Consider the following 24,369-nt stretch of genomic DNA (forward strand, 5'->3'; position numbering starts at 1 on the left):
AAACTGAAAACCCAGATGAGTCATAGGGATGTTAGGAAGTATTTTTTTAGTCTTAGAGTTGTCAGGAACTGGAATAATCTGGAGAGTGAAGTAGTGGAAGCAAGTTCCATAAATAGCTTTAAGAAGAGGTATGACAAATATCATGGTGCAGGGAGAGAGTGAATTATTATCGACCAGTGAAGAGACGGGGCTAGGAGCTATGACTCGACCCCTGCAACCACATATAGGTGAGTACATATAGGTGAGTACATCCAAAAACATTAGCTAGCCCTTAATTTATTCTGGAGACAAACACCCCAGACTCCTTTCACTAAGGAAAACCATTAATTTAATCAAAACCTCTTAAAATCATCACTCATTGTCAATTTTTCTACTCATACATCTTCAATTTCATTACCTTTCCTTCAGGAACTCACAATACCATAGAATATCATTTGAAGACTTTCAAATTACTTTTTTTTGGATATCTTCAAATTACTTTTTAAACATTTTCAAAAAAACTTTCTGGATACTTTCAAAAAACGTTTTGGATACTTTAAAAATATATTTTGGATACTTTCAAAAAGCTTTTTGGGTACTTTGAAATTAATTTTTGGATACTCTCAAATTACTTTTATGATACTTTCCAAAAAAATTTTGGATACTTTCAAAATACTTTTTGGATACTTTTTAAAAACTTTTTGGATATTTTCAGAAAAGTTTTTCGATACTTTAAAAAAGACTTTTTGAATACTTTCAAGAAACTTTTTGTATTTCAAAAATCTTTTTGGATACTTTGAAATTACTTTTTGGATATTTTCAAAAAACTTTATGGATACTTTCTAAATACATTTTGGATACTTTAAAAAAAAAATTTGGATACTTTCAAATTACTTTTAGGATACTTTCATGTAATGATTATAAACAGATGATGTGACAACGAAAAATTGTCTTTGTAAGACTGATGCTACACCTCAAGAAACTGCGTTGTTTTTCCTCATCTTCTGGTGATTGTGTCCACTACAAATTGCCGTAATGAGGGACTTTAAGTTCCTGAGGCTTGAATGTGAACATTAGAGCCTAGCTTGGGCAAAGACTTTGAACTCTGGAGGGCTGAGCGTGAAGCCCATCTTGCCGTCCGTGTTGGTGACAGGAATAGCGGGGTCCAGACTGAAGGTGAAGTGTTGCATGAGAGAAGAGAACAGCAAAAACGTTGTCATCCTGGCCAGAGATTCTCCTAAACAGGATCGTCGACCTGGGAAAACACTGGTAGGTATTATGGATGCAAAGTGTGAGAGAGATATACAACAAGAATAACAACATTGCCAGAAATATTTACGACTCATTTGGTGACCTTTTTTTTTACCAAGAAGTATGCAGTCTTCTGCCTTCGTGAGCTACGATCACCAGTGCACAAATTTTCTTACTAGTTACCTAATCTTAGTATTTATCGAAGCTTCATACTTGAACGTTATTTGGCCATATGAAAATATAATATAACTGGACATTTGTTTCCAGCACAATACAGAAAGAAAACATGCAACATTTTTTAGCACAAACATAATTATAGCTAAAGGTTACATTTACACCGCAAGTTTTATATTTGCAAAGCGAACGTATAATTTGGAACAAATGTTTAACAAATGCAACAGAAACGTAACGTTAGCAAAACGAAAAGATATTTTTTTTCATTACAAGAATCACCTTTGCCGAAGGGAATGACACGCTCGTCCTTACGAAATGAACCATCATGGTTGATGAAACGCTCTGGGCGGAAGGTTTCCGGGTCACCCCAGTAACCTGGGTCCATATGAACGCTGTACAAGTTGTTCAACACTACCGTCCCGGCTTGGATCCTGAAGCCCTGTGAATAATCACAATGATATCAGATGTGTACTTGCATTAAGATTTATTGTATACTGGTAGAGCATTTTCTCTGAAATCTCAGTGATGTCATTACTAGTTAAAGATTACTGTAGGCAGAGTAATGTCACTGTGGAGACAGTATGGTCAGTATGGAGACAGTGAGGTCAATGTGGAGGTAGAGTGAGGTCACTGTGAAGACAGTAAACTCACTGTGAAGGCATAGTGAGGTCACAGTGGAGAGTGAGGTCGCTGTAGAGACAGTGAGGTAATTGTGGAGACAATAAGGTAAGTGTGGAGACAGTGAGGTCACTGTAAAGACAGTGAGGTCACTACGGAGACAGTGACCTCACTGAAGAGGCAGTGAGGGCACTGAGGAGACAGTGAGGTCACTGTGGAAGCAGTGAGGTACTCTGGAGACAGTGAAGAAACAGAATTAGGCTGTGAAGACAATATGGTCACTGTAAAGGTAGAGTGAGGCCACTCTAGAGATAGAATGAGGTCACTTGAGGTAAAGTGAGGTCACTATGGAGACAGTGAGGTCACTATGGAGACAGTGAGATCACTGTGGAGGCAGTGAGGTCACTGTGGAAGCAGTGAGGTCACTGTGGAGGCAGTGAGGTCACTGTGTGTCAGAAAGAGACCAGTTAGACAAAATAAAAATCACTGAGGCAGACTGAATTTGCTATGGCATATTATTGTATTCAAAAACAAGCGCTAAACCCATATGGCTTATATACTACCAAACGATAGAGAAGAAGGCAGGTGAAGGAACAGGTAAATAACAGGAAAATATTAAGTGGTACGACTCCTGAGTTTCATCTAAGAAATAAAGAACTTGAGAATTAGATCATGGAACACAAGAAGTAGCTAGTATCAGGGTGAATAATGAATAATGAAATTTCTGAGAGGCCAAGTGGTCTCTGAGAAGTCAAGTTGTCACAAAGAGGTCAAGTGCTCACAGAGAAGCCAAATGGTCACAGAGAGGTCAAGTGCTCACAGAGAAGCCAAATGGTCACAGAGAGGTCAAGCTGTAACTGAGAGGTCAAATGGTAATTAAGAGTGTACACAGTAGGTCTTCCCAACTGTATCACACACCTCCCACTAGAGAGGGTTACTGGCCTAGGCCTAGTTTCTAAAGCTCCCACCAGATGTCAGGCACTGAGGTAGACCCACGCTGTTTAACATCTCTCTCACTTCGCGCTCACCTGACCTACCATCAAGACCTATTCCCTTGACTGGTTCCCAGCTACCCTCTAACTGCGTCTGCCTGTGTACCCTTAATTTAAATAAATCCAGAACTACTCAATAGCACTTGTGTTCAGCCTATAAGCTACCCTGCTATACTGCTACACTACGAAAGGCAGTTAATTATAACAGTATTGAGAGAAGTGGATATTACATTTGTGATTTTTCTCTCCCACTGATTATCTTTCATAATATTTTTGTGTTACTCTGCCCTTCTGCAAGTGAATAATTTTTGCATTTCAAATTGCAATTGCCAGCACCTGCAACATTTTGCTTTGTGCTAAGTTTGCAAAAGAGAATTCACAACAATTTTGTCACTAGATTCTATTTCTTTGGACATACAATTTTGTTTTGTGAACTTTTTTCATATTGTTACTGTAATATTTCGCAATTGCTATTGTTGTAGCAATGTTATACATTTTCTGGGAAATCACCTGCATTAATCAGTGAAATTTTCTGTTGTGAACCCACTTGCATAAACTTATTTTAACAACGGTTTCCATAGTACATCATTATATTGGTTAACGTGTTCTTAAAATTCTTACATCGTACCAACAAGAGTGCCAATTACCATCATGTTATGTTGTTCTCTTTGACTCTGTGCCAAGTTTAGGGTAAACTGTGTACCATTTTCAGCTTTCTTAATATTTTTTCTTACCTTTTCTGATTTCTTATTCTTCGCACGACTCTGAGCCATGACTAACACATGTAGTGGTCGCAATACTTCGTCAGCTCTGACTGGCTCGACCAGTAATCCTTCACAGGATTTGTCCAATAGTACTTGAAGTGGAAAATGTTCTACGGAGAGCCAAATAGCAGCCCTCATAGCAACCAACTGCATGTGCTTCAAACGGTCGTTCTTGCCCATCCCTCATCTTCGTTGGTGGCTCTGACATGTTAGAGATGGGGCTAATATCTGTTGAAACTGCAGTAAGGGGTAAATATGATAACCCTTCAAACGAGCAATATATACATTTTGATATTGCCGCAGTAGATCAAGAAAGAGGTACTGTCAGTGCTTTTGTTCGTCTCAAGCGAGTTAGCAAGCTTGAGACAGGGCCTGGCCTCAAGGAGGAGTTCCACTGATACTTCCATCGGAGGAAGAAGAACCACTACTTTGATATCTTCACTAGTGTTTGGAATGAGAAACAGGTTTTGAATAAAGATCTCACCTGCAGCCCTGTGAACAAACTGCCCATAGGAAGATTTAAGCTTCAGTGCTGTCCTGATGTCCCAAGACCCCATCCAGTACTATGCAGAATAGGACGCCTTTCTCTCTCCCATATGACATGTCGGAGAGTTTTTGAGGATTGCTAAAATTATCTTTATTTGTGTTGGTGTAAGCCAATTACCAAGTTCCAAGGGTGTATTTAAAATTTTCTTTCTTGCACACCAGTGCTGTCGGGTCGGGACGACCCAACATGCGTGGCCGAGGTCTTCCCACCTGTTTGACACACCTCTCACTAGACCCCTCAAGGGAGGTTCTATGATGCTGGTGAGGGGTTCTTGATCTAGGGATTTGGATCTTTGCTCCACTTCCCTTAATTAAGCCTGAATGAATTCCATCCCCCCTGACAAGCACTGCATAATCCCTACGGGTTTAGCCCTCCCCATGATAATAAGAATAATATTAAACCACTAGAGTGAATTACTAGCCTAGGCCTAGTTTCTAAAGTTCCCACCAGATGTCAGGGACTGAGGTAGACTCACGCTGTTTGACATCTCCCTCCGCACTCACCTGACCTACCATCAAGACCTACCTCCCCCCACCTCCTTGACTGGCTCCTGGGTGCCATCTAACTGTATCTGCCTGTGTAGCTCTTATTCAAATAAATCAAAATTTGTCAATAGCATTTGTGTTCAGCCTCCAAGCTACTCTGCTATGACAGACAGTTATAACAAGAAGTCAAGTGGTCACTGAGAGGTCAAGTAGTCACTGAGTGATCAAGTGGTCACTGAGAAATCAAGTGGTCACTGACAGATCAAGTGGTCACTGAGAGATCAAGTGGTCACTGAGAGATCAAGTAGTCACTGAGTGATCAAGTGGCCACTGAGAGATCAAGTGGTCTCTGAGAGATCAAGTGGTCTCTGAGAGATCAAGTGGTCTCTGAGAGGTCAAGTAGCCACTGAGTGATCAAGTGGTCACTGAGAGATTAAGTTGTCACTGAGAGATCAAGTGGTCACTGAGAGATCAAGTGGTCACTGAGAGGCCAATTAGTCACTGAGTGATCAAGTGGTCACTGAGAGGTCAAGTAGCCACTGAGTGATCAGGTGGTCAATGAGAAATCAAGTGGTCACTGAGAGATCAAGTGGTCACTGAGAGATCAAGTGGTCACTGAGAGATCAAGTAGTCACTGAGAGATCAAGTGGTCACTGAGAGATTAAGTTGTCACTGAGAGATCAAGTGGTCTCTGAGAGATCAAGTGGTCTCTGAGAGATCAAGTGGTCTCTGAGAGGTCAAGTAGCCACTGAGTGATCAAGTGGTCACTGAGAACTCAAGTAGTCACTGAGTGCTCAAGTAGTCACTGAGAGATCAAGTGGTCTCTGAGAGATCAAGTAGTCACTGAGAGATCAAGTGGTCACTGAGAGATCAAGTAGTCACTGTGAGGACAAGTTGTCACTGAGAGGTTAACTGGTAACTGAGAGTTAAAGTGGTCTTTGAGAGGCAAAGTAATCACTGAGAGACCAAGAAGTCACTGAGAGGCCAAGTGGTAACAGAGGTCAAGTGGTCACTGAGAGGTCAAGTGATGACTGAGAGGTCAAGTAGTCACTGAGAGGTCAAATGGCCGCTGAGAGGCCAAGTGGTAACAGAGGCCAAGTGGTCAAAGAGAGAAGTCAAGTTTTACAGAGAGGTCATGTGGTCACAGAAAGGTTAAGTGGTAACAGAGAGATGAAGTGGTCACTGAGAGGTCAAGTGGTCACTGAGAGATCAAGTGGTCACTGAGAGATCAAGTGGCCACTGAGAGATCAAGTGGTCACTGAGAGGTCAAGTAGTCACTGAGAGATCAAGTGGTCACTGAGAGATCAAGTGGTCACTGAGAGATCAAGTGATCACTGAGAGTTCAATTGGTCACTTAGAGATCAAGTGGTCACTGAGAGATCAAGTAGTCTGAAGATAGTCACTGAGAGATCAAGTGGTCACTGAGAGATCAAGTGGTCACTGAGAGATCAAGTGATCACTGAGAGTTCAATTGGTCACTTAGAGATCAAGTGGTCACTGAGAGATCAAGTAGTCACTGAGAGATCACGTGGTCACTGAGAGGTCAAGTGGTCACTGAGAGATCAAGTGGTCACTGAGAGATCAAGTGGTCACTGAGAGATCAAGTGGTCACTGAGAGATCAAGTGGTCACTGAGAGATCAAGTGGTCACTGAGAGATCAAGTGGTCACTGAGAGATCAAGTGGTCACTGAGAGATCAAGTGGTCACTGAGAGATCAAGTGGTTACTAAGAGATCAAGTGGTCACTGAGAGATCAAGTGGTCACTGAGAGATCAAGTGGTCACTGAGAGATCACGTGGTCACTGAGAGATCAAGTGGTCACTGAGAGATCAAGTGGTTACTAAGAGATCAAGTGGTCACTGAGAGATCAAGTGGTTACTAAGAGATCAAGTGGTCACTGAGAGATCAAGTGGTCACTGAGAGATCACGTGGTCACTGAGATATCAAGTGGTCACTGAGAGATCAAGTGGTCACTGAGAGATCAAGTGGTCACTGAGAGATCAAGTGGTTACTAAGAGATCAAGTGGTCTCTGAGAGATCAAGTGGTCACTGAGAGATCAAGTGGTCACTGAGAGATCACGTGGTCACTGAGAGATCAAGTGGTCACTGAGAGATCAAGTGGTTACTAAGAGATCAAGTGGTCACTGAGAGATCAAGTGGTTACTAAGAGATCAAGTGGTCACTGAGAGATCAAGTGGTCACTGAGAGATCAAGTGGTCACTGAGAGATCAAGTGGTTACTAAGAGATCAAGTGGTCACTGAGAGATCAAGTGGTCACTGAGAGATCAAGTGGTCACTGAGAGATCACGTGGTCACTGAGAGATCAAGTGGTCACTGAGAGATCAAGTGGTTACTAAGAGATCAAGTGGTCACTGAGAGATCAAGTGGTTACTAAGAGATCAAGTGGTCACTGAGAGATCAAGTGGTCACTGAGAGATCACGTGGTCACTGAGATATCAAGTGGTCACTGAGAGATCAAGTGGTCACTGAGAGATCAAGTGGTCACTGAGAGATCAAGTGGTTACTAAGAGATCAAGTGGTCACTGAGAGATCAAGTGGTCACTGAGAGATCAAGTGGTCACTGAGAGAGCAAGTGGTCTCTAAGAGATCAAGTGGTCACTGAGAGATCAAGTAGTCACTGAGAGATCAAGTGGTCTCTGAGAGATCAAGTAGTCACTGAGAGATCAAGTGGTCACTGAGAGATCAAGTGGTCTCTGAGAGATCAAGTGATCACTGAGAGATCAAGTGGTCACTGAGAGATCAAGTGGTCTCTGAGAGATCAAGTAGTCACTGTGAGGACAAGTTGTCACTGAGAGATCAAGTGGTCACTGAGAGATCAAGTGGTCACTGAGAGAAGTGGTCACTGAGAGATCAAGTGGTTACTAAGAGATCAAGTGGCCACTGAGAGATCAAGTGGTTACTGAGAGATCAAGTGATCACTGAGAGATCAAGTGGTCACTGAGAGATAAAGTGGTCACTAAGAGATCAAGTAGTCACTGAGAGATTAAGTTGTCACTGAGATATCAAGTGATCACTGAGAGATCAAGTGGTCACTGAGAGATCAAGTGGTTACTAAGAGATCAAGTGGTTACTAAGAGATCAAGTGGTCACTGAGAGATCAAGTGGTTACTAAGAGATCAAGTGGTCACTGAGAGATCAAGTGGTTACTAAGAGATCAAGTGGTCACTGAGAGATCAAGTGGTCACTGAAAGATTAAGTGGTCACTGAGAGATCAAGTGGTCACTGAGAGATCAAGTGGTCACTGAGAGATCAAGTGGTTACTAAGAGATCAAGTGGTCACTGAGAGACATAGTAAAGTCATTGTGAGGTAAATTTATGCATAATTATCTTATATTAGTTTTAACAGTTTAATTACGATTGAAGACAAGTTTGAGAAGGTGATAGAGGTGAGGGAGGAGAGGTGGAGGCACTAACCTGCAGCTTAGTATCTCTGAGAGCTTTGTGAGGTACAGTTAATGGCGCTGAGCCTCTGTAGCGGAATACCTCTGTCTGTGTGGCATCCGTGTAAACCAACCTGTAGCAATAAACATTATCATAAGACAAATGGGTCAACAGGTAACAGTGATAGCATGTTACTAGTGTGCTTCTCGCATCTGCTCTACCTGCATGGAACAAGTGAGCCAAATTAGTAACCGAGATCTTAGTGAAAAAAACTGTCTTCATCGCTGAATGACTCAGACAAAAAAGTCCTACCTTCTTTATAGGTAATATTTTCTGGGCTTTATCATGAACTTGTTAAAGTACTTGATAAAGCCCAGGCTTGGGAGAAACGTTATATTAAGAGGAACTTTAGCTACCAATGTCTTTATTACCACTTGTCAGTTGTTGCCGTTGTCCACCCATCTACCTTCTTCTCAAAGCTCTGCACAGTGGGTTCCATGTTTGTTTCCACCAACAACTCTTTGAACAAAAATATAAGATGGCAATAGGGAGGCCTCTTTCCTCAGCAACGTGTATCGGTTATTCTCTGAGACAGTATTTTTGCATAACTTACTGCCTGTTTGTCTGTTTATTCAGGTATAAACTGCTTAGCTTTTATCAAAGAAAAACTTTAAAACCTGTGGTGATGTATCTGTCACATTCTTCAGTACTAAACTTTAGCAGCCATGAGAATGTGATTCATAAAGCAGTTTTAGGCTTGCAGTAAGTTTTTTCTTTCATCTTGGTCAAATTGCAAATTAAACTAACATATTTTTCTTCTGCCAGTGTGTGTGTGTGTGTGTGTGTGTGTGTGTGTGTGTGTGTGTGTGTGTGTGTGTGTGTGTGTGTGTGTGTGTGTGTGTGTGTGTGTGTGTGTGCATGTGTGTGTGTGTGTGTGTGTGTGTGTGTGTGTGTGTGTGCGTGTGTGTGTGTGTGTGTGTGTGTGTGTGTGTGTGTGTGTGTGTGTGTGTGTGTGTGTGTGTGTGTGTGTGTGTGTGTGTGTGTGTGTGTGTGTGTGTGTGTTTGTGTGTGTGTGTGTGTAAGTGTGTGTAAGTGTGTATGTGTGTGTGTGTGTTTTTTTGTGTGTGTGTTTGTGTGTTTGTGTGTGTGTGTGTGTGTGTTTGTGTGTGTGTGTGTGTATGTATGTGTGTGTAAGTGTGTGTGTGTGTACTCACCTATATGTATTCACCCATACGTGGTTGCAGGGGTCGAGTCATAACTCCCGGCCTCCGCCTCTTCACTGGTCGTTACTAAGTCACTCTTTCCCTGTTCCATGAGTTTTATCATACCTCTTCTTAAAGCTATTTATGGAACTTGCCTCCACTACTTCAATCTGCAAATTATTTCGCTTCTAACAACTCTAAGGCTAAAGAAATACTTCCTAATATCCCTATGACTCATCTAGGTTTTCAACTTCCAACTGTGGCCACTTGTACCTGTATCCCATCTATGAAACATTCGAGCCCTGTCCACCTTGTCAATTCCTCTCAGTATTTTATACGTCGTTATGATTCCCCCCCCCCTATCCCTCCTATTGCCTAATATTATCAGGTTGAGTTCCCTCGTAAGACATCTTACTGCAAACTTTTGCACTTTCTCTGCTTTCTTGAGGTATTTAGCTAGGTGTGGGTTCCATACTGGTGCCACATACTCCAGTATGGGCCTGACGTACACGGTGTACAGTGTCGTGAATGCCTCCTTACTCAGATGTCAAAATGCTATTCACAGGTTTGCGAAGCGCCCATATGCTGCAGCAGTTATTTCATTGATGTGTGCCTCAGGGGACATGTTTGTTACAATGAATACCCCCATGATTCTTTTCTTTATGTGAAGTTTGCAGCTTTTGATCCCCTAACCTGTACTCCGTCTACGGCCTTCTTTGTCCTTCCCCAATTTTCGTGACTTTACACTTGCTGGGGTTAAACTTCAGGAGACATCTGTCGGATCAGACTTACAGCCTGTCCACATCCCCTTGTTATCTTAGCTGATCCTCGTCCGCTTGTATTCTCCTCATCAGTTTCACATCATCAGCGAAGAGCGACACTTCTGAATCTATTCTATCCATCATATGATTCACGTATACAAGAAACAGCACTGGACCTAGGACTGACCCTTGTGAAACCGTACTCCACACATGCAGACACTTTGACATTTTATCACATACCAATACTCAATGTTTCCTTCCTGTCAGGTATTCCCTGATCCATTGCAGTACGTTCCCTACTATTCCTGCCTGCTCCTCTAATTTTAGAACCAGTCTCTTGTGTGGTACTGTGTCAAAAGCCTTCATGCAGTCCAAAAACATGCAATCTACCCAACCCTCTATCTTCTGTCTTACCGTATTATCGTAGAACTCAGGTAGATTTCTGACATAGGATTTCCCATCCCTGATAGCCTTTTCCATGACTTTACATACTATACATGTCAATGATACTGGTGTGTAGTTTAACGCTGCCTGTGTGTTTCCTTTCTTAAAAATTGGGACTACATTTGCTGTTTTCCACATCTCAGGCAATTACCCAGTTTCGATAAATTTATTGAAAATACATACTAGCTGCACACACAGTTCCTCTGTTCCCTCTCTCAGGACCCATGGAGATATGTTATCTGGGCCCACCGCCTTTCAGGTATCTTGTTCACCTAGCAGTTTCTTCACCTACTCCTTGGTTATGTGCAATATGTCCAGCACCTGCTGGTGCACCCTACCTCCATGATCTGCTGGAATAATTTCTGTCTCTATTGTAAGAACTTCTCTAAATCTTGTATTAAGTTCATAACATACTTCCTGGTCACTCAATGTGAGCTCGCCTCCTTTCCACAGCCTGATTACCTGGACACTGACCGCTGTTTTCCTCTTAAAGTGACTGAATAACAACTTTGGTTTTTTATTCGGCTTTAAATGCTATGTCGTTTTAATATTGCCTCTGGGCTTCTCGCTTTATCCCTGCACATTCATTTTTGGTTCTTCTGCTCTACTCATTGTTTTCTTGAGTCCTTTGCGTTTTATATCTGTTCCATACTCTAGCAAACTTGGCTTTGGCCTCTTTACACCTCCAGTTAAACCATGGGCTCACTCTGGTCTTACCATTTTTTCTGTTACCCTTTATTATGAACTTCTCCTCTGCCTCCCTGCACGTAGTAGTCACTAGTTCCATCATTTCATTTACTGTTTTTCCCTCTAGTTCTCTTTCCCACTACACTTCATGCAGGAATCTTCTAAAGCCTATGTAGTCCGTGAGCGCTAAGGAGTCTATCGTGTGTGATATTCTCTATGTTTGAGCTATTCAAGGGGAATATGAGATGTTGCCTTGCTGCAACATCCTCTTCACTCTCTCCCTCTGGTTGTATCCCTATCATTTTGGTGTATGAAGTTCTCCAATACTGTCTCCAGCATCTCTTCATGATTGAAATCCCCCATGATAAATAATTTCATCCTACATATATGAGCCTTCCTGGCCACTTCAGCTACAATATCCCATTGCTCTATTGCGTTCATCATACTCTTGTCTTGGCTTCCTGCTGCTCAGTGGTGGGTTATACATCACCTCTATCATTACCTTTCGATCCCCAGTATGAAGTGTTCCCACAATGAAGTCGTCTGTTTCCCCTCTGTCCATTCCTCCCATTTCCTCAAAACTCCACTGGCTTTTGAAGAGTAGTGCCACTCCTCCCCCTCTGTTCTCTCTCTCTTTCTTCAGGCTCTGATATCCAGCTGGAAAGATTGCATCTGTTATCATCCCTGTAAGTTTTGTCTCTGTTACTGCTCAGTGTGTGTGTGTGTGTGTGTGTGTGTGTGTGTGTGTGTGTGTGTGTGTGTGTGTGTGTGTGTGTGTGTGTGTGTGTGTGTGTGTGTGTGTGTGTGCGTGTGTGTGTGTGTGTGTGTGCGTGTTTGTACTCACCTCACCTAGTTGTACTCACCTAGTTGAGGTTGCAGGGGTCGAGTCCAAGCCCGTAGCCCAGCCTCTTCACTGGTCGCTACTAGGTCACTCTCCCTGAACTGTGAGTTTTATCATACCTCTGCTTAAAGCTATGTAAGGATCCTGCCTCCACTACATCGCTTCCCAAACTATTCCACTTCCTGACTACTCTGTGGCTGAAGAAATACTTCCTAACATCCTTGTGATTCATCTGTGTCTTCAACTTCCAACTGTGTCCCCTTGTTGCTGTGTCCCATCTCTGGAACATCCTGTCTTTGTCCACCTTGTCAATTCCTGTCAGTATTTTGTATGTCATTATCATGTCATCCCTATCTCTCCTGTCCTCCAGTGTCGTCAGGTTGATTTCCCTTAACCTCTCCTCGTAGGACATACCTCTTAGCTCTGGAACTAGTCTTGTTCCAAACCTTTGCATTTTCTCTAGTTTCTTTACGTGCTTGCTAGGTGTGGGTTCCAAACTGGTGCCACATACTCCGATATGGGCCTAACATACACGGTGCACAGGGTCCTGAACGATTCCTTATTAAGATGTCGGAATGCTGTTCTGAGGTTTGCTAGGCACCCATATGCTCCAGCAGTTATTTTGTGTGATGTATGCTTCAGATGCGCCTGGTGTTATACTCACCCCAGGATCTTTTTCCTTGAGTGAGGTTTGTAGTCTCTGGCCCCCTAGACTGTACTCAGTCTGCGGTGTTCTTTGCCCTTCCCCAATCTTCATGACTTTGCACTTGGTGGGGTTGAACTCCAGGAGCCAATTGCTGGACCAGGACTGCAGCCTGTCCAGATCCATTTGTAGTTCTGCTGGTCTTCGATCGAATGAATTCTTCTCATCAATTTCACGTCATCTGCAAACAGGGACACTTCGGGGTCTATTCTTTCCTTCATGCCGTTCACAAATACCAGAAACAGCACTGGTCCTAGGACTGACCCCTGTGGGACCCCGCTGGTCACAGGTGCCCACTCTAACACCTCGCCACGTACCATGACTCGCTGCTGTCTTCCTGACAAGTATTCCCTGATCCATTGTAGTGCCTTCCCTGTTATCCCTGCTTGTTCCTCCAGTTTTTGCACTAATCTCTTGTGTGGAACTGTGTCAAATGCCTTCTTGCAGTGCAAGAATATGCAATCCACCCACCCCTCTCTCTCTTGTCTTACTGCTGTCACCATGTCATAGAACTCCAGTAGGTTTGTGACACAGGATTTCCCGTCCCTGAAACCATGTTGGCTGCTGTTGATGAGATCATTCCTTTCTATGTGTTCCACCACTCTTCTCCTGATAATCTTCTCCATGATTTTGCATACTATACGTGTCAGTGACATTGGTCTGCAGTTTAGTGCTTCATGTCTGTCTCCTTTTTTAAAGACTGGGACTATATTTGCTGTCTTCCATGCCTCAGGCAATCTCCCTGTTTCGATAGATGTAGTGAATATTGTTGTTCGGGGTGCACATAGCACCTCTGCTCCCTCTCTCAGGACCCATGGGGAGATGTTATCTGACCCCATTGCCTTTGAGGTATCTCGCTCACTCAGAAGCCTCTTCACTTCTTCCTCGGTTGTATGCACTGTGCCCAGCACTTGGTGGTGTGCCCTACCTCTCCGTCTTTCTGGAGCCCCTTCTGTCTCCTCTGTGAACACTTCTTTGAATCTCTTGTTGAGTTCCTCGCATACTTCACAGTCATTTCTTGTTATCTCTCCTCCTTCCTTCCTTAGCCTGATTACCTGGTCCTTGACTGTTGTTTTCCTCCTGATGTGGCTGTATAACAGTTTCGGGTCAGATTTGGCTTTCGCTGCTATGTCGTTTTCATATTGTCGTTGGGCCTCCCTTCTCACATGTGCATATTTGTTTCTGGCTCAACGACTGCTCTCCTTATTCTCCTGGGTCCTTTTCCTTCTATATTTCTTCCATTCCCTAGCACACTTGGTTTTTGCCTCCCTGCATCTTTGGGTGAACCATGGGCTCATCCTGGCTTTTTCATTATTCCTGTTACCCTTGGGTACAAACCTCTCCTCAGCCTCCTTGCACATTTGTGCTACATATTCCATCATCTCATTAACTGGCTTCCCTGCCAGTTCTTTGTCCCACTGAACCCCGTTCAGGAAGTTCCTCATTCCCGTGTAGTCCCCTTTCTTGTAGTTTGGCTTCATTCGTCCTGGCCTTCCTGCTTCCCACTCCACTTCTAGCTCTACTGTGTATTCGAAGATTAAAACCACATGTGTGTGTGTGTGTGTGTGTGTGTGTGTGCATGAGTACTCACCTATTTGTACTAACCTATTTGTGGTTGCAGGGGTCGAGTCATAGCTCCTGGCCCCGCCTCTTCGCTGATTGCTACTAGGTCCTCTCTCTCCCTGCCCCATGAGCTCTATCATACCTCGCCTTAAAACTATGTATGGCTCCCGCCTCCACTACGTCACTTTCTAGGCTATTCCACGGCCTGACTACTCTATGACTGAAGAAATACTTTCTAACATCCCTTCGATTCATCTGAGTGTTCAACTTCCAATTGTGACCTTTTGTGTCTGTGTCCCTTCTCTGGAACATCCCGTCTTTGTCCACCTTGTCTATTCCGCACAGTATTTTATATGTCGTTATCACGTCTCCCCTGACCCTCCTGTCCTTCAGTGTCGTTAGGCCGATTTCCCTCAACCTTTCTTCGTAGGACAATCCCTGCAGCTCTGGGACTAGTCTTGTTGCAAATCTTTGCACTTTCTCTAATTTCTTGACGTGCTTGACTAGGTGTGGATTCCAAACTGGTGCTGCATACTCCAGTATATGCCTGAAGTATATGGTATACAGAGTCGTGAACGAATCCTTACTGAGGTATCGGTATGCTATCCGTTGGTTTGACAGGCGCCTGTATGCTGCAGCAGTTATCTGATTGATGTGCGTCTCAGGAGATATGCTCGGTGCTATACTCACCCCCAGATCTTTTTCCTTGAGTGAGGTTTGCAGTCTTTGGCCATCTAAACTATATTGTGTCTGCGGTTTTCTTTGCCCTTCCCCAATCTTCATGACATTGCATTTAGCTGGGTTAAACTCAAGGAGCCAGTTGCTGGACCAGGCTTGTAGCTTGTCCAGGTCTCTTTGTAGTTCTGCCTGATCCTCATCCGATTTGATTCTTCTCATTAACTTCACATCATCTGCAAACAAGGACACTTCTGAGTCTATCCCTTCCGTTATGTCATTCACATATGCCAAGAACAGCACAGGTCCTAGGACTGACCCCTGTGGAACCCCGCTTGTCACAGGCGCCCACTCTGACTCCTCGTCACGTACCATGACTCGTTGTTGCCTCCCTGTCAGGTATTCTCTGATCCATTGCAGTGCCTTTCCTGTTATGTGTGCCTGATCCTCTAACTTTTGCAGTAACTTCTTGTGAGGAACTGTGTAGAAGGCCTTCTTGCAGTCCAAAAAAATGCAGTCGATCCACCCCTCTCTCTCTTGTCTTACTTCTGTCACCTTGTCATAAAACTCTAGTAGGTTTGTGACACAGGATTTTCATTCCCTGAAATCGTGCTGATTGTCAATTATACACCTGTTTGTTTCCAAGTGCTCCACCACTCTCCTCCTGATGATCTTCTCCATGACCTTGCACACTATACACGTTAGTGATACAGGTCTGTAGTTTAGTGCTTCATGTCTGTCTCCCTTTTTAAAAATTGGGACTACATTTGCCATCTTCCATGCCTCAGGGAGTTGCCCAGTTTCAACTGATGTGTTGAAGATCTTTGTTAATGGCACACACAGTATCTCTGCTCCCTCTTTATGGACCCACAGAGAGATGTTGTCTGGTCCCACCGCCTTTGAGGTGTCAAGTTTGCATAGCAGCGTCTTCACCTCCTCCTTGGTTATATGTACCTCATCCAGCACTTGCTGGTGTACCCCCCTGTTCTGGTTTCCTGGAGTCCTACTGGTTTCCACTGTAAATACTTCTTTAAATCTCGTGTTGAGCTCCTGACGTACCTCTCGGTCGTTTCTTGTGAACTCCCCCTCACCCTTCCTCAGTCTCATTGCCTGGTCCTTGACTGTTGTTTTCCTCCTGATGTGGCTAAACAACAGCTTCGGGTCAGACTTGACTTTTGATGCTATGTCATTTTCATATTGTCGCTGAGCCTCCCTTCTTATCTGTGCATATTCGTTTCTGGCTCTTCGGCTAATGACGCTAATCTCTTTATTTTCCTGAGTTCTCTGTCTTCTGTACCTTTTTCATTCTCTAGTACACCTAATTTTTGCCTCCCTACACATTTGGGTAAACCAAGGACTCGATCTGTTCTTCCCATTATTTCTGTTTCCCTTGGGAACAAACCTCTCCTCTGCCTTCTTGCATTTTGTTGCCACATAGTCCATCATTTCTTGTACTGGTTTTCCTGTCAGTTCCCTCTCCCACTGAGTGTCTTGCAGGAAGTTCCTCATGCCTGAGTAGTTCCCCCTTTTGTAGTTTGGTTTTTCCCAACCTATTCCTGCTACTCTCTCCACTTGAAGCTCAACTGTGTAGTCGAAGCACAGAACCACATGATCACTAGCTCCCTGGGGCCTTTCATATATGATATCCTCGATGTCCGAACTACTTAAGGTGAATACAAGGTCCAGTCTTGCTGGTTCATCCTCTCCTCTCTCTCTGGTAGTGTCTCTAACATGTTGATGCATGAGGTTTTCCAGTACCACATCCATCATCTTGGCTCTCCATGTTTCGGGACCCCCATGGGGCTCCAGGTTTTCCCAGTCAATCTCCTTGTGATTGAAATCACCCATAACTAGTAACTTGCTCCCCCCATGTGTGCTCTCCTGGCCACCTCGGCTAGTGTGTCGACAATTGCTCTGTTGCTCTCATCGTATTCTTCTCTTGGCCTCTTGCAGTTCTGTGGTGGGTTGTACATTACTGCAATTATCACCTTATGTCCCTCAGACTGGATTGTTCCTACTAAGTACTCCCTTTCGCCCGTGCCATCCATTCCTTCCATTTTCTCAAAACCCCACTGGTTTTTAATGAGCAGTGCAACTCCTGCTTCCCTTTTCCTCCCTCTGTCTTTCCTGAGGATTTGATATCCGGATGGGAAGATTGAATCTGTTATTATTCTGGTGAGTTTTGTTTGTGTGTGTGTGGGGGGGGACTACATGTGGGTTTATTAAGTGTCTGAAAAGTAGGTGGAATTGTGTGTTATGGTGTATGAGTGTTATGTGGAGTTTGCAGTGCTTCCTTACCTGGCCACATTTTTCTGTGACCTGACTCACACCTACCTACTATTCTGTTTCCTCTATACTTCTACTACCTCCTAGTCTTATAGAATCCTGTCTCGCCTTGTTTTATAAATTACCAATTGCTATTCCTTATTGAGTACTCGATAACCTATTCTTTATCGTACTAGGAGAGTTGAACCATTCACAACCGGCTTGGCAGTTAATTGGAAAGTAAAACCCACACCCAACAACCACGCGTGGGTGAATACTTGTAATGCAGCCTGTAGCAGCCTGTAGATTGTCCATCTATATATGATGTCCTGGTGTATATCCACCTCCATTTCCTCTCGATATATAATGTACCCTATTCACTGTATTTCTTTCACTGGTCACCCATTTGTTTCACTTTACTATCTTTCTTGGGTGACAGGCAATGTTGCCTAGAGCACACTAGGCCAGCCCACTCTGAATGCACCAAGTATCACTTTCTAGTTCATTTATAAAATTGTGGCTCTCCCCACACTTAAGGGGCACAGGGAAAATTGTAAATCTCTTCAAGGATTGTTCACTACCCTGACACTCTTAGCGTCCCTTGCAGTACACTTGGGTAACCCTCAAAAGCACTTATATTTGCGGACCACAGAAGGCGTGACTCGCACACGCGGAGTCCCTACTCTGCACTCACCTATTTGTACTCACCTATTTGTGGTTGCAGGGGTCGATTCATAGCTCCTGGACACTCCTCTTCGCTGATTGCTACTAGGTCCTCTCTCTCCCTGTCCCATGAGCTTTATCATACCTCGCCTTAAAACTATGTATGGTTCCCGCCTCCACTACGTCACTTTCTAGGCTATTCCACGGCCTGACTAATTTATGGCTGAAGAAATACTTCCTAACATCCCTTTGATTCATCTGAGTCTTCAACTTCCAATTGTGACCTCTTGTGTCTGTGTCCCTTCTCTGGAACATCCCGTCTTTGTCCACCTTTCTATTCTGCGCAGTATTTTATATCTCGTTATCATGTCTCCCCTGACCCTCCTGTCCTCCAGTGTCGTCAGGCCGATTTCCCTCAACCTTTCTTCGTAGGACAATCCCTGCAGCTCTGGGACTAGTCTTGTTGCAAATCTTTGCACTTTCTCTAATTTCTTGAAGTGCTTGACTAGGTGTGGATTCCAAACTGGTGCTGAATACTCCAGTATGGGCCTGACATAAATGGTATATAGAGTCGTGAACGAATCCTTACTGAGGTATCGGAACGCTAGCCGTAGGTTTGCCAGGCGCCCGTATGCTACAGCAGTTATCTGATTGATGTGCGCCTCAGGAGATATGCTCGGTGTTATACTCACCCCCAGATCTTTTTCCTTGAGTGAGGTTTGCAGTCTTTGGCCATCTAAACTATATTGTGTCTGCGGTCTTCTTTGCCCTTCCCCAATCTTCATGACTTTGCATTTAGCAGGGTTAAACTCAAGGAGCCAGTTGCTGGACCAGGCTTGTAGCCTGTCAAGGTCTCTTTGTAGTCCTGCCTGATCCTCATCCGATTTGATTCTTCTCATTAACTTCACATCATCTGCAAACGAGGACACTTCTGAGTCTATCCCTTCGATTATGTGTGTGTGTGTGTATGTTTGTGTGTGTGTGTGTGTGTGTGTGTGTGTGTGTGTGCGTGTGTGTGTGTGTGTGTGTGTGTGTGTGTGTGTGTGTGTGTGTGTGTGTGTGTGTGTGTGTGTGTGTGTGTGTGTGTGTGTGTGTGTGTGTGTGTGTGAGTGTGTGTGTACTCACCTAATTGTGGTTGCAGGGATAGAGACTCAGCTCCTGGCCCCACCCCTTCACTGATTGCTACTAGGTCCTCTCTCTACCTGCTCCATGAGCTTTATCATACCTCATCTTAGAGCTATGTATAGTTCCTGCCTCCACTACCTCACTCGCTAGGCTTTTCCACTTCCTGACTACTCTATGACTGAAGAAATACTTCCTATCATCCCTGTGACTCATCTGGCTCTTCAACTTCCAATTTTGACCCCTTGTTTCTGTTTCCCCTCTCTGGAATATCCTGTCTCTGTCCACCTTGTCTATTCTGCACATTATTTTGTATGTCGTTATCATGTCTCCCCTAACTCTCCTGTCCTGTGTCGTCAGGCTGATTTCTCTTAACCTTTCTTCATAGGACATTCCCTTAGCTCTGGAACTAACCTTGTCGCAAACCTTTGCACTTTCTCTAATTTCTTGACGTGCTTGATCAAGTGTGAGTTCCAGACAGGTGCTGCATACTTCAGTATGGGCCTGACCTACACGGTGTACAGTGTCTTGAACGATTCCTTACTAAGGTATCGGAACGCTATTCTCAGTTTTGCCAGGCACCTATATGCTGCAGCAGTTATCTGGTTGATGTGTGCTTCAGGAGACTTACTCGGTGTCATACTCACCCCGAGATCTTTGTCCTTGAGCGAGGTTTGCAGTCTTTGGCCACCTAGCCTATACTCCGTCTGCGGTCCTCTTTGCCCATCCCCGATCTTCATGACTTTGCATTTGACAGGTTAAATTCGAGAAGCCAGTTGCTGGACCATGTGTCCAGCCTGTCCGGGTCTCTTTGAAGTCCTACCTGAGCCTCATCTGATTTAATTCTCTTCATTAACTTCATATCATCTGCGAAGAGGGACACTACTGAGTCTAACCCTTCCATCATGTCATTCACACATATACCAGAAATAGAACTGGTATGAGTGTGTGTGTGTGTGTGTGTGTGTGTGTGTGTGTGTGTGTGTGTGTGTGTGTGTGTGTGTGCGTACTCACCTAATCGTACTCACCTAATTGTGGTTGCAGGGGTCGAGACTCAGCTCTTGGCCCCGCCTCTTCACTGATCGCTACTGGATCCTCTCTCTCTCTGCTTCCTGAGCTTTGTCATACCTCTTCTTAATACTATGTATGGTTCCTGCCTCCACTACTTCACTTGCTAGGCTATTCCACTTGCTGACAACTCTATGACTGAAGAAATACTTCCTAACGTCCCTGTGACAAGTCTGAGTCTTCAGCTTCCAGTTGTGACCCCTTGTCCCTGTGTCCCCTCTCTGGAACATCCTATCTCTGTCCACCTTGTCTATTCCCCGCAGTATCTTGTATGTCGTTATCATGTCTCCCCTGACCCTTCTTTCCTCCAGTGTCGTCAGTCCGATTTCCCTTAACCTTTCCTCGTACGACATTCCCTTGAGCTCTGGGACTAGCCTTGTTGCAAACCTTTGTACTTTCTCTAACTTCTTGACGTGCTTGACCAGGTGTGGGTTCCAGACTGGTGCTGCATACTCCAGTATGGGCCTAACATACACAGTGTACAGTGTCTTGAACGATTCCTTATTAAGGTATCGGAACGCTATTCTCAGGTTTGCCAGGCGCCCGTATGCTGCAGCGGTTATTTGGTTGATGTGTGCCTCCGGTGATGTGCTCGGTGTTATGGTCACCCCAAGGTCTTTCTCCCTGAGTGAGGTCTGTAGTCTTTGTCCACCTAGCCTATACTCTGTCTGCGGTCTTCTTTGCCCCTCCCCAATCTTCATGACTTTGCATTTGGCTGGATTGAATTCGAGAAGCCAGTTGCTGGACCACATGTCCAGCCTGTCCAGGTCTCCTTGCAGTCCTGCCTCATCCTCGTCCGATTTAATTCTTCTCATCAACTTCACGTCATCTGCGAACAGGGACACTTCAGAGTCTATTCCTTCCATCATATCGTTCACATATATCAAAAATAGCACTGGTCCTAGAACTGACCCCTGTGGGACCCCGCTCGTAACAGGCGCCCACTGTGATACCTCTTCACGTACCATGACTCGTTGCTGCCTCCCTGTCAGGTATTCCCTTATCCATTGCAGTGCCCTCCTTTTTACGTGCGCCTGATCCTCCAGCTTCTGCACTAATCTCTTGTGGGGAACTGTGTCAAAGGCCTTCCTGCAGTCTAGGAAAACGCAATCTACCCACCCCTCTCTCTCGTGTCTTACTTCTGTTACCTTGTCATAAAACTCCAGGAGGTTTGTGATACAAGATTTGCCTTCCATGAACCCATGCTGGTTTTCATTTATAATCTTTTTCCTTTCCAGGTGTTCGACCACTCTCCTCCTGATAATCTTCTTCATGACTTTGCACACAATACATGTCAGAGACACAGGTCTGTAGTTTAGTGCCTCGTTTCTGTTTCCTTTCTTAAATATGGGGACTACATTAGCTGTCTTCCATTTCTCAGGTAGTTGCCCAGTTTCAAGGGATGTGTTGAAGATTGTGGTTAGAGGCACGCACAGCATCTCTGCTCCTTCTCTAAGGACCCATGGGGAGATGTTGTCCGGTCCCATCGCCTTTGAGGTGTCAAGGTCACTTAAGAGCTTCTTCACCTCCTCCTCAGTTGTTCGTATGTCATCCAATACTTGTTGGTATATTCCCTCTTGATGTTCCCTTCTGTGCTGTCTTCCCACAGCCCTTCCTGTCTCTACTGTAAAAACTTCCTTAAATCTCCTGTTCAGCTCCTCACATACCTCCTGATCATTTCTTGTGAGTTCTCCACCTTCTGTCCTTAATCTGATCACCTGATCTTTGACTGTTGTCTTCCTCCTGATGTGGCTATACAACAGTTTCGGGTCAGTCTTGATTCTCGATGCTATGTCATTTTCATACTGTCGCTGGGCCTCCCTCCTTACCTGTGCGTACTCATTCCTGGCTCTGCGACTGATCTCCCTATTTTCGTGTGTTCTCTGCCTTCTGTACTTTTTCCATTCTCTATTGCACTTTGTTTTTGCCTCCCTACACCGTCGGGTAAACCAGGGGCTCGTTCTGGTCTTCCCGTTGTTACTGTTGCCCTTGGGAATAAACCTTTCCACTGCCTCCTTGCATTTTGTTGTTACATATTCCATCATTTCATTTACTGGCTTTCCTGCCAGTTCTCTGTCCCACTGGACCTCCCGCAGGAAGTTCTTCAACCCTATGTAGTCCCCTCTTTTATAGTCAGGCTTTTCCCATTCAACTCCTGTTATTCTCTCCACTTGCAGCTCTACTATGTATTCAAAGCACAGAACCACGTGGTCGCTAGCTCCTAGGGGACTCTCATACTTGATGTCCTCAATATCTGAGCTGCGCAGGGTGAACACAAGGTCCAATCTTGCTGGTTCATCCTCCCCTCTCACTCTGGTAGTGTCCTTAACATGTTGGTGCATGAGGTTTTCCAGCACCACGTCCAACATCCTGGCTCTCCATGTTTCGGGACCCCCATGTGGCTCCAGGTTTTCCCAGTCAATCTCCCTGTGGTTGAAATCCCCCATAACCAGCAACTTTGCTCTGCTGGAGTGAGCTCTTCTTGCGTGTGCGTGTGTGTGTGTGTGTGTGTGTGTGTGTGTGTGTGTGTGTGTGTGTGTGTGTGTGTGTGTGTGTGTGTGTGTGTGTGTGTGTTTGTGTGCGTGTGTGTGTGTGTGTGTGTGTGTGTGTGTGTGTGTGTGTGTGTGTGTGTGTGTGTGTGTGTGTGTGTGTGTGTGTGTGCGTGTGTGTGTGCGTGTATGTGTGTGTGTGACTCATAAGCAATAAAGCTCTCAAAGCCCTCTTAACGATGAGTGGGTCATTATTTGATTAAGGGATGTATCATGATTTTTCCCCAACGAAATATAAATAAAACATAAATGGGTATCACATGTTGTAGCTATATATGGAAGGGAAATGGGAAGAAGAATTTGGTGCACAAGTAACTAGTGTAGGCACTCACTTTGTACGATCATTCATGGAGGGAAGACGAACGTTGCCTACCACACTGTCCAGCTCTTGCTGCATCTTGCGCATGACGTGTGGGTTCAGGACTGACAGTAATATAGCGAAAGACACAGTTGACGATCCAGTGTCTACTCCAGCGCTGAACACGTCCGTACATATGGCAACTAGTTGATCGTCTACGAGAAGGAAACAATACAGATGTGATCCCAAGTACACAAGAGTTGGTACTGCTTCACACAACAGGAAATACATACAACTAACCTGTGAATGTTGTGTCTTGCTCGAATTTTCTTTTGTTAAGTTCGTTGATGTAGATGTCTATGAAGTCTCTTGGATTATCAGCGTCGAAATCAGCCTTGTGCTCCTCCACAGACTTCTGTTGACAGACATATCTAGATGTATAATAATTTTAGTGGCGATATCTTTCCTAAATATTTGGATCATTTGAAAATCAAGAAGGATGAGTTAACTAATTTATAGAAATCTCGACTGTGGTTAAAGGAGGTGCAAGAAATATCTCAGGAAGTGCTGGAGGAAGTGAAAGCGATTTTGAGTAGGAGAGACTTGAGCATGCATCAGGAATATGTTCTTGTGTGAATGCTAGAAACTTCTGGGATTTGATGTGCAAGGGAATTTAAAAGAATCAGTTAGGTGCACTTGAATTATGAAGGAAATAAGTAATGTGCCTTCAGTCTGAAAATTTATACATGGGTTCGAGTCCTTGGCTAGTGTAGTTTTGTTATTGACACACACACACACACACACACACACACACACACACACACACACATATATATATATATATATATATATATATATATATATATATATATATATATATATATATATATCAACGAAATTCTCCAATTCCTCGGATCAAGTTTTTGGGTACCCCTCCTTTCACCCCCCATCCCCAAATTTTCTCGATAATACAAGTTTTGGATACTCCCCCCTATGGGGTTCTCAATATCAAAGTCTCCACTTCCTCGGATCACCCTCCCACTTTCACCCCCCAACCCCAAAAATTTCTCGATAATACAAGTTTTTGGATTCCCCCCTATGGGGTTTTCGAAATTCTCCATCTCCTTGGATCAAGTTTTTTTGGATTCCCCCCTATGGGGTTTTCGAAATTCTCCATCTCCTCGGATCAAGTTTTTTGGATTCCTCCCTATGGGGTTTTCGAAATTCTCCATCTCCTTGGATCAAGTTTTTTGGATTCCCCCCCTATGGGGTTTTCGAAATTCCTCGGATCAAAGTTTTTGGAATCCCCCCTCTGGG

General features: G+C 44.2%; 1 protein-coding gene across 1 annotated transcript; it reads right to left on the bottom strand.

Moving 5' to 3' along the window:
- Nucleotides 1-793: 793 nt before the first annotated feature.
- LOC128703656 (methyl farnesoate epoxidase) lies at nucleotides 794-23,513 on the bottom strand. Its single transcript, XM_070086888.1, has 5 exons — nucleotides 23,353-23,513; nucleotides 23,087-23,267; nucleotides 8,245-8,344; nucleotides 1,684-1,843; nucleotides 794-1,234 (listed from the first exon to the last, which is right to left on the bottom strand). Exons 2-5 carry the CDS (start codon nucleotides 23,158-23,160, stop codon nucleotides 1,053-1,055), a joined length of 516 nt encoding a protein of 171 aa, XP_069942989.1. The 5' UTR covers nucleotides 23,161-23,267; nucleotides 23,353-23,513; the 3' UTR covers nucleotides 794-1,052.
- Nucleotides 23,514-24,369: the final 856 nt, after the last annotated feature.

The sequence above is a fragment of the Cherax quadricarinatus genome, chromosome 20 (assembly GCF_038502225.1).
Source record: "Cherax quadricarinatus isolate ZL_2023a chromosome 20, ASM3850222v1, whole genome shotgun sequence".
Lineage (NCBI taxonomy): Eukaryota > Metazoa > Arthropoda > Malacostraca > Decapoda > Parastacidae > Cherax > Cherax quadricarinatus.

Bases quoted from the DNA above. Each gene is read 5' to 3' on its own strand.
- LOC128703656 (XM_070086888.1), bottom strand. From the start codon at position 23,160: ATGCGCAAGATGCAGCAAGAGCTGGACAGTGTGGTAGGCAACGTTCGT. The intron at 8,345-23,086 runs GTGAGTGCCTAC...TTATTGCTACAG, and splicing joins TCCATGAATGATCGTACAAA to GTTGGTTTACACGGATGCCA. The intron at 1,235-1,683 runs GTGATTCTTGTA...GTGTTTTCCCAG, and splicing joins TGTCATTCCCTTCGGCAAAG to GTCGACGATCCTGTTTAGGA.